Here is a 9,668-nt window from a genome sequence, read left to right as displayed (position 1 = left end):
TTAGGTTTTGACTTAAACCAACCCTTGTCTGCCTAATTAAGCTTTTTTTATTGTCTGACACCAGATCTCACAGGGACAAACACAGCAACAGTACCTAAGCAAGGGATCAGGCTGCACGTGCTCAGAGGGGTGGTGGGATTTGGTTAACCAGCCTTAATGTTGTGGATGTCTGCAACTCTTGCATCTCACGTTACGGCCCTGTTTGCCATGCCCCTTTCACCTCTGGTTCCTTGCCCCAGGTACGGTCCACAGTGAGCGACTTTGCTGTTTTCCTCACCATCGTCATCATGGTGCTCCTTGACTTTGTGGTTGGGATCCCATCGCCGAAGCTCCAGGTCCCCCATGCGTTCAAGGTAATGGGGTGTTTTGGCAGGTGGGGGTGCCACAAGGTGATGCCGGGGCAGGGCAGGGCTGAGTCTGGAGGAGATGCTGGTGGTGTGACCATCTCCTCTTCCACCTCCAAGTGCCTTGCTTCCTCCTGGAAAGGAGAAGATGGCCCCAAAACTAGATGCCTACAGGAGAAGTATCTAGAGGTGCTTGCAAAGAGGAGACTGGCACTGCTGAAGCCCACGGGAGAGGGGGACATGAAGCCAGGGCTGGGAGGTGCTCTGACACAGGGAGGGAGGGGAAAATGAAAGCCAGTGGAGTGCCTGGGCTGGGAGATGATGCTGATGTGTGGGCTTTGTTGCAGCCTACCAGAGACGACCGCGGGTGGTTCATCAACCCCATAGGACCCAACCCTTGGTGGACGGTGTTGGCTGCGCTCGTCCCAGCTCTGCTCTGCACCATCTTGATATTCATGGACCAGCAGATCAGTGCCGTTATTGTGAACAGGAAGGAGCACAAGCTGAAGGTAAGGGCCTGTGAGAGATGACGCCAGCCCCAGCCCCTTCTGGGCTGCAGGTCTGGGGAGAAGCTCTTATTCCCGATGCTTTCTGAAGGCATTGGTTTGGGACAAGGTCAGGCTGCGTGGCAGGGTGCTCTCCTGGATTAGCGATGATGCAGGGAGCAAGTGACAGGGCAGTTCAGATGAGCAACCTTTTGGAGGAGCAAATTAATCTTGGAGCAATACAGAAGCGTGTTTTTGTTTTAAAATGGCAGCAGCAGGAGGTGCGGGGAATGAATTGTTTTGATGCGCTGCCAGGGATAACTCAGAGTCACACCTTCCTTGCAAGTGGTAGAATTTTCTTTGTGAGTGAAAAAAATGGTTTGGTGGTTTTGGGTTGTGGGTGGGTTTTTTTTGGAGAAGTATGTATCGCACAAGCTCCCCATATCCCTTGTGTCTGAACTCCTGCCAGATTTTCACGCCAGGTGCTTGTGCAAAGCCTGCATACACCCTCACTTGTTTCCATTTCTTGTTTTAAATTCTGAAGAAGTTGACTTGTGCTCGAGCAGGGTTTGAGTCTGACTTGCGACGTTCTCCTTGCTCTTGTGCTATGGGATGCTCTGTTTCTTGTTTTCCTGCCTGCAGAAAGGATGCGGGTACCACCTGGACCTTTTTGTGGTGGCCGTGATGCTCGGGGTGTGCTCTGTGATGGGGCTGCCCTGGTTTGTGGCTGCGACCGTCCTGTCCATCACCCACGTGAATAGCCTCAAAGTAGAGTCTGACTGCTCAGCTCCAGGAGAACAACCCAAGTTTCTGGGGATACGAGAGCAGAGAGTCACTGGCTTGCTGATCTTTGTGCTCATGGGCTGCTCCGTCTTCTTCACTTCCGTGTTAAAGGTGAGAGGAAAATGCAAACCACCCAACAACCGCGAGCTTGTTGGAGGTTACCGAAAAACAGTCCCCTCTCTGCAGGCCTGAGTAGTTAGTTGTGGAGCGGAGGAGGAGGAGGTGATCCCAACCCTTGGGGCTTGACCCACGGTGGGAACCAGCCTCCGTTAGGCTTTGCAGCCCTTCAGGCCCCCGTTTGGTGTGCTCGAGGCGAGCGAGCAACGCAACTGCTTGAATTTTCGGGTGCCTTTCAGGCCCGCCCATGTTTATGGGTTACAGTTGAGCATATTCAGACCAGCACATCTGCTCTCTTTCAAACAGGCAGCCCGTTACTGGCTGCAATTTGCTCCCCAAACGCCCCGGAGCAGCCGTTCCCAGGAGCTAAACAGACTGAGGTCATCCCCGTGGGCTTCCTTGCACGTTCCTCCCACAAAGTAATCTCGTCTCTAGGCTAAAAGGAGGCCTGTGGCCTTTGCCTGTTGCCCCAAGAATAGGCAGAAGTGTTTTTCTACCGCCACAGAATGCGGCATAGGGTAGCACGGGTGAAATCGCCTATTTTCCTCCAACCTTTCTGGAAAACAGGATTATTCTGAGGAGAGGTAACTCCCAAGTTCAGCCTAAAGCAGAGCCTTAGCTCACTCGTGCGCACAAAATCTTTAATGGTTAAAATCTGACCCATCTCTAAGCCTGAACGGAAGCTGGAAAGCTTCAAGCAATTTTAGGCAGTGCCTGCGGAAGAGGGTGGTAATACTGAAAATGCAATATAGAAAAAGAAATGATTGCATTCTTTTTTTTTTTTTTTTTTCTTTTTCCCCCCAGTTTATACCAATGCCTGTGCTTTATGGTGTCTTTCTCTACATGGGTGTGTCGTCGCTCAGAGGAATTCAGGTACGGACTCTTTTACAGCGTGCAGCATGTCGGCTCCCTGGTATTTTGTCTCCGTAGCAGCAGGGAAAAAAGCAGTGGCATGGGAAGAACTTCTCGCAGAGCAAGCAATGAAACTCTTTTGTGTAAGAAAAAGATTGGTGGAGGCACAGGAGGTATATAGGGCTGGGAGGACCAGGCAAGTTCAGCGCTCTCTGTTTCAGGGTTTAGGGCCGGTCAGTGTTTGGTTACGTGAAAGCGGGGGAATTCAGTGCAAAGGGAAGGCAGTTTCTACCACTGGTGGAAATCCTCGCTGGGGGATTCAGTGGGCCGAGAAATGCTAATAATGGAATGGCATGGAATAGTTGCCGTTTGGTGGGCAGCTCTCAGGGGCAAGCCGGTTGATAGATGGAGCGAAGGGAAAATGGGTGCTGCTCCCAGGAGGAACGCGGTGGGATCCAGGATTTCTGACGGCAAGCGAGATGCTGCAAACTGCCTCCACGTCTTGAGAGGGCCAGAAACTTGCCGCAGTCCCAAGGTGGCAACCTTTCCCTTTTATTTTGCAGTTCTTTGATCGCTTGAAGCTGTTTTGGATGCCGGCGAAACACCAGCCGGATTTCATCTACCTGCGGCACGTGCCCTTGCGAAAGGTGCATTTGTTCACGGTGATCCAGCTGACCTGCCTCGTCCTGCTCTGGACCATCAAGGTGTCCCGTGCCGCCATCATCTTTCCCATGATGGTAAGAGCTGCCGCCGCTCGGCAGCAGGGTGTTTGCAGCGTTGGAGTGAGAGGTGGCATCATCTCTGAGCTCACCGCATCTTCCCTCTTATTCGTGAAGGTTTTGGCTCTCGTCTTTGTCCGGAAAGTGATGGATTTCTGCTTCTCAAAGCGAGAGCTCGGCTTTCTGGATGACCTTATGCCAGAAAGGAAGAAGAAGTTGGACGATGCCAGAAATGAAGCTGGAGAAGAAGAAGAGGTAAGGCTTGCTGGGTCCTCGGGGCTGGACATCTCCGTCGGGCTGTGAGATTGCCTGTTTCTCTTACAGCTTGTCTGGAAACGTTGGGGGAAGATCAGCACTCAGTCAAAATAGATCCCAATAGCCTGGATCCCACGTTGTAACCTTTGTTTCCTCAAGTAGCAGTGAGCTGAACAGTTGAATACAGGTGTAATTTTTAAAACGAGTTGTTTTTCACAAAGGTCATTATCATTATGATGATGATTATTATTAGATGGTGATGCTGCTGCTGCTGCTGCTGCTGCTGGCAAGGTTTGCTCATAATCGTGTTTTGAACACACAATCTCCCTGCCCCGAAATCTTTGGAGTGAACGGTTTCTCCCCTGCTGCACTAATACCTATAGCTGCCAAGGGGCAGAAGGGGAGGGCAGACTGCTAAGTTTGTGCTGGGCATTCAGCTTATCTCCACTTTGACCAAAGACAGAGAACGTGATTTGTCCCTTTTTAACATCAGGAGTCCAGGAGGGCGATGGAAGCTGCTGCTGCTGCAAGTTCAGTTCAGCTGAACGTGGGGAAGACCAGTGACGTGGATATCCCAAAGCAAGGCAGTGACAGGTAAAGCCCCACCAAGCGCCAGGACCCCCGGCAAGATTAGCTTGAAGGTGTTTGGCAGAGTTTTCTCCACTTGCCTCTTTGTGGGGCATCCCACAGAAACCAGCAGGCAGCTTGGTGGGAAAATCAAATTCGGGGGCAGGGCTGCAGGAGGTGATCGCAGGGCTCTGACCCCAAGCAGAGTGGCTGCAGCACTCGCGTTTGACCCCCAAACCTTGCATCATCAGTGCCTTTACGGTAGCTGGAGATCCTCATACTTACACATGAGGAGTTGCAGGCGTGATCTGTACCAGCAGTGGCTTGGGAACCCGGACCGGGGCTAAACCCCAGCAAGAGCCTTTGCACAGAGCTGTTGCTCTGCGGCTCCCCGGCTTGCCTCCCAAAACTCCTCATCCAGCAAAACCTCCCACACTTATGCGGAGCTTTGATTCTCGGGGCTCCGCTGTTCCTCTTGCTGATGCTAATGCCCTTGGTGGCATCAGTTCCCATAATCACGGATTGCTATTTAAAATATTTATTGCAGGACTGATCTTTCTGAGATTATTACCCTGGATGAAATGTCACAAACGACCGTATGGAAGGCTCTCACTCTGAAGACAGAAACCCTTTGAATCCAGGGAGGAAAAAGGTAAAGGATTGCACGTGAACGTGACCGTGCTGCTCTGCAAGCGACGGCGCATGCCTACGCTTTTCCCACGCTTTGGCCGGCAAGGCTGAGCAAACGGCCTGTCCCTGGGAACAGGCAGTGAGGACCGTGGCATGCAAACCAGCTCCTCTCTGCTGGGGTGGTCCCCCGAACAGGGCTGAATCAGCAGCAGCTGGCAGGTCTTCCACTGATGATGCTCTCCCTCTTTTTCTCTTCCCTTCGCCTTTCCCCACTCCCGCTTTTCACGTTTAGGAATCTTGACTTTGAAGGAGAGGAGTGAGAGCGTGACTTGGGGATGTGCCAACGGAGACGGAGGGAGAAAGCGCTTTGTTTCAGTTGGAGGATTCCCATTAAAGCCATGCAGACGTTTTCAGTTATCCTTGGTGTGCTTCAGGCATTCAGTATCTCTAGACCAGCAAGCTGAGGTGAACGTCACAGTCAATGGGAGTTTGGTGGTGTTAAGTCTGCGTGCGTACGTGCGTGTGGGGGTGTGGGTTTGTAGTGGTAGAGGGACTGCTACTGCTTTATCATTCAGTGCTGCTCTTTTAATACCTAATTCCTCTTCTTTTTTTTTTTCTCTTTTTTCCAAATGTAAACTGGGAACGTCCAAAATAATTTTCTGTTATATTTGATGCATTCTCCACTTTCTTCTTCATCACGACCGGGTTTTTGTTCTGGTTTGGGGTCCTGGCTTTAATTCACTCTTATGTCTCTTACTGGTACGAGAGGGATGCCCTCTGTGGCAGGGCAGCATAGAGAGCGTCTGAGCAGTTGGCCTAAGGTGAAAGAAAAGCATTTGCTCCCTGCGCTCCAGTTTTACCTCTCTTGGTCTGGTTTGGTTTGGTTTCTTTTTTTTTTTGCTTTGGCTCTGCCATCAGCCTGGAAGCTGCAAAATGCAGAACTGCCACCTTCTTGTCCCCTGGCTGTAAACTGCATCTAAGGGAGCACTTCAGGTATTTGATTTTGAATACACCGTATGGTCACAGGAGCGGCCAGATGAGACCTGGGGCTCTGTGTCCCTGGGCTGCCCCCTCTGTTGTTCCTCCACTTTCCTTCTGTATTGGGTCTGGCTGAGTTGGAGTTCCTTTACCCCACAGCAGCCCTCGTAGTGCTGTGCTCTGTACTGGTAGCTAGAAAGCTGTTGATAACACAGCAGTGTTTTGGCCATGGCTGAGCAGTGCTGGCACAGCATCGAGGCTGTCTCTCTAACATTCCCCCCCTCCCCAGTAGGCGGAGGGTGGGCAAGATCTTGGGAGGCGAGGTAGCCAGGAAGAAGGCATACAGGCAGCAAGAAGAGGCATCTAGGTAGCAAGTAAATCTTAGGTCCCTTCAGATGCTGGGGACCCTGCGTTCATGCAGCATTGGGCAGACCCCGGATGGATTTTCCCTTGGCACACTGTACAGATCCTGCCTGTGGAGAAGTTCCTCCTTTTGGTCATTCACGGTGTTATACAACTTTTCTTAGAAGAAAACAACTCTATGCGTAAAGGATGTTCACGCGCGGACTTCTTGCTGTACTTTAGATAACGGCAGGGCCACGCAGGTGGCGTAATCGCTGGTACCAAGCAGGAGCTGCCTGGAGGCTCCTCTGTTACAGTCAACGAGCTCCGTTTATCCTGCGGCCAAGGGACATGTGTAGGGACACAGCCTGAAGGCCACGCTGTAGGTACAGCGCGGCACAGACCTGCACCCGCTCAGGTTAACTGTTAGGTGGATCCCTAACTCCTGGAGGTACAGTGATCTCCCAGTCAGGATCTCTGCACCAGGCTGTTAAACTGCACGGTAGCTCGGGAACCAGAGAAGGTCCAGATCTGGAGGGCATGGTTAAGCACAGGGCCTCACGTTGAACCTCCTCCTCTAAGCTCGTCCTGTGCTTACAGGGTTCTCGAGCCTCTCGGGCATCTCCCAGACTGGCCGGTTACTCCCAGCTCCCTCGTTCCTGCCTTCCCCTGCCTGCCTGCCTGCTCCACTTTGGCCCCTGCAGCAGCACTCAGCTGAGCACCCTCCGTTGCTCCTGGGGAAAGAGCGTCCTCCTTGCTCTCCGTGGCGTTCCCCCAGCACACGGTGCTGTAGCAAGGACAAGGCAGTCAGATACAGACACAGCCTGTTGAGCAGAGCGTCCTGCACGCAGTGCTTCCGATAGAGCAGCTCAGGAGCAAGGAGGTGAGCTGGGTGTGCTGCCTCTCACAAAGAGCATTTTACATCGGCGACCTTCCCCGCTGGACCCTCTGCAGCCTCTCTTTTTCCCGGCGTTGTAGGTGTTAAGTTGTGTGGTTAAAGGTTCATCTCCACAAACACAGAGGAGGACAAAGGAGCAGTGGCAGGCAGGGGAACCCCAGTGACCTAGGCAGAGGCAAGGGAGCACCCTGCTGTGGCTTTTGCCAGGGCTGTCGCAGGAGAGGGATCGCCCACATTGCCTGGGTATGAGGCTCACCAGACAAGTATTGAGTCTCCCTTGCTCAGCTCACAGACTGACGGGGGGGATGCGCTTCTGTGGCCATGCCCTGCCTCTGAAGCCCGGCCGTAGACAAAAAACTGGCTCAAACTGTGAAGGTTACCAGGCAAGACGTGACGGGGTGCACGTGTGTGGCAAGGTCTGTGCGTGTGAATGTCTGAAACTGAATTCTGAGCTGTCAAGCAGAAGCCTGCTTCTTGCTACACGCAGCCAGCGTGGGCTGGTTGTAAATTTGGGTAACACCTGGAATAAGCAAAAGTGGCATGTCCCGAATCCTACAGTTAATACAGAGCTAGGAGCCAGAAGCCTTAATTCGGAGGCTGATCAGGCCTCGTACTGCTCACATAGACAACTTAGATTGGGAAAAGTGGGGGCGTGGGGTTCCAGAAAGAAGAGGTGGTGGCAAAAAGAAGGGTTCCCAGCAAGAAGAAGGGATCTTGAAGAGAAGAAAGGGACCCAGGAAGGAAAAGGTGAAGATCCTGGCTGGAGGAAATATCCTGGAAGTGGCGGAAGATCTTGGAGACCAGAGAGCCGCGTGGAGACAAGTGCCAGGGGATGCCCAGGGACCTTGACCAGCACCCTGCGAAACTGGTAACGGCGAGCAGCTGCACAGCAGGAACCAAGGTGACGTTCTGCCTGACCTTCCCGGGCCTGCAGTAGCCTCCCTGCTGGGAAGGGGAGTTGGATCAAGCAACTGCAGGATTCAATAGGAATGCATTTCACGAAGGTAAAGAGGACACAGCAGTGGCTTGGAAACGCTGGTTGGTTTAATGGTAAAACTGGAATTATTCTGTGAACTGTGCATTCCTTTTAACATGGACTTAATTTAAAATAGCTGCTTTGAAGTTGTTCTGACTTCACCTTAATCGACACCTGCAATCTTCATCATCTTATCTTCTCCAACAGCGACACCACACCCTGCCCCTCCCCACCCCCTGCAAAAAGAACCCAAACCCAACCCAGGAAAAGAAGGACTTCAAGGGCAAGCTAGGCAGCAAAGTTGTGCGAGATTGGTCAAACTGCTCAAAGTTTGCAGAGAGATTGGAGCTTGCAATTCAGATGTGCGTCGCTCAGCATGGGGAGGGTGGTACGCACCTTTCACTGGAGTCAGAGGGAAAAACAGGGAGAAGGGAGCTGCAGCGTAAAGAGTAAAGAAGGACACAACATTCTTAGGAAAACTCTCCTTTTTGTTTCCTTTTCCTTGCTCCTTCGCTTCCAGAACTCCGTGGTCGCAGTTTGTGCTGCCTCACCTCCAGCACAGCGTGCAGAATGAAACGACTGTCACAGAATTCGTCGTCCTGGGGTTCTGCAGCACCCCAGCCCTGCAGCGCTGCCTCTTTGGCCTTTTCTCTGCCCTCTGCTCTGCCACTCTGATGGGAAACGCACTTGTCTTTCTGCTTATCTGCCTGGACTACTGCCTCCACAGCCCCGTGTACTTCTTCCTCTGCCACTTCTCCATCGCGGACATCTGCTACGCCTCCAGCAATGTCCCCCGTATGCTAAGGAGCCTCCTTGGACAAGGCAGAACCCTCTCCGTTGCTGGGTGTGGGGCACAGATCCATCTTTATTTAATCTTTGCACTTACAGCGTGCGTGCTGCTGGCCGTGATGTCTTATGTTCACTACGTGGCAATCTGCCGCCCCCCGCGCTATGCCCTCATCATGATCTGGAGGCTGCGCCTCACCCTTGCCACAGTTTTGTGGGCTTTGGCGTTCGTATTTGGTACACTGCAAGCCTCTCTGGCTTTACACCTGCCTTTCTGTGGCCCCTGCGAGGTTGTCCACTTCTCCTGTGAAGTTCTTGCTGTCTTAAAGCTGGCCTGCACTGCCGCTCCTGCCAATAAAGTCCTGATCTTTGCTATTTGTGTGTGCTTCTTCCTCTTGCCTTTAGCCTTAATCCTGATTTCCTCCCTGGACACCCCGGCCACCGATCTGCGCATCCGCTCTGTGCCAGGATGGCACGAAACCTTGTCCACGTGTGGCTCCCACCCGACCGTGGTGGGTGTCTTTTATGGAAACGCCATCTTCATGTACGCGGGGCCCGGGAGCGGTAACTCCTCTGGGAGGGAGAAAGTTCTTTCCCTTTTCTGCAGTCTCGTCAGCCCCAGTTTGAACCCCGTCATTTACAGTCGGAGGAACAAGCAGGTGAAGGAAGCCTTGCTGAAGCTTCAGAGAAGGAAGAGGGTCTTTCATTCCGTCTAGCTGGTGCTCTAGGCTTTCACCTGTCTCCTGTCTTTCTGCTCTTTCTTCTTGAGCTCTTGGGGTATTTCTCATGGAATGTTAAGTGGTTCAAAGTGTCCTGGTTTCAGCTGGGATAGAGTTAACTGTCTTCCCAGTAGCTGGTACAGTGCTATGTTTTGAGTTCAGTATGTGAAGAATGTTGATAACACTGATGTTTTCAGTTGTTGCTAAGTAGCGTTTA

The 9,668-nt window shown here is 52.3% G+C and overlaps 1 protein-coding gene across 1 annotated transcript; it reads left to right on the top strand.

Moving 5' to 3' along the window:
• Positions 1-996: 996 nt before the first annotated feature.
• Positions 997-4,775, top strand: LOC138684273 (electroneutral sodium bicarbonate exchanger 1-like). Its single transcript, XM_069777967.1, has 4 exons — positions 997-1,110; positions 3,418-3,555; positions 4,049-4,149; positions 4,670-4,775. The coding sequence occupies exons 1-4, from the start codon at positions 997-999 to the stop codon at positions 4,755-4,757; spliced, it is 441 nt and encodes a 146-aa protein (XP_069634068.1). The 3' UTR covers positions 4,758-4,775.
• Positions 4,776-9,668: the final 4,893 nt, after the last annotated feature.

This window comes from Haliaeetus albicilla, unplaced genomic scaffold (genome assembly GCF_947461875.1).
Source record: "Haliaeetus albicilla unplaced genomic scaffold, bHalAlb1.1 scaffold_114, whole genome shotgun sequence".
Lineage (NCBI taxonomy): Eukaryota > Metazoa > Chordata > Aves > Accipitriformes > Accipitridae > Haliaeetus > Haliaeetus albicilla.
This window is presented reverse-complemented; position numbering and strand designations above follow the sequence as displayed.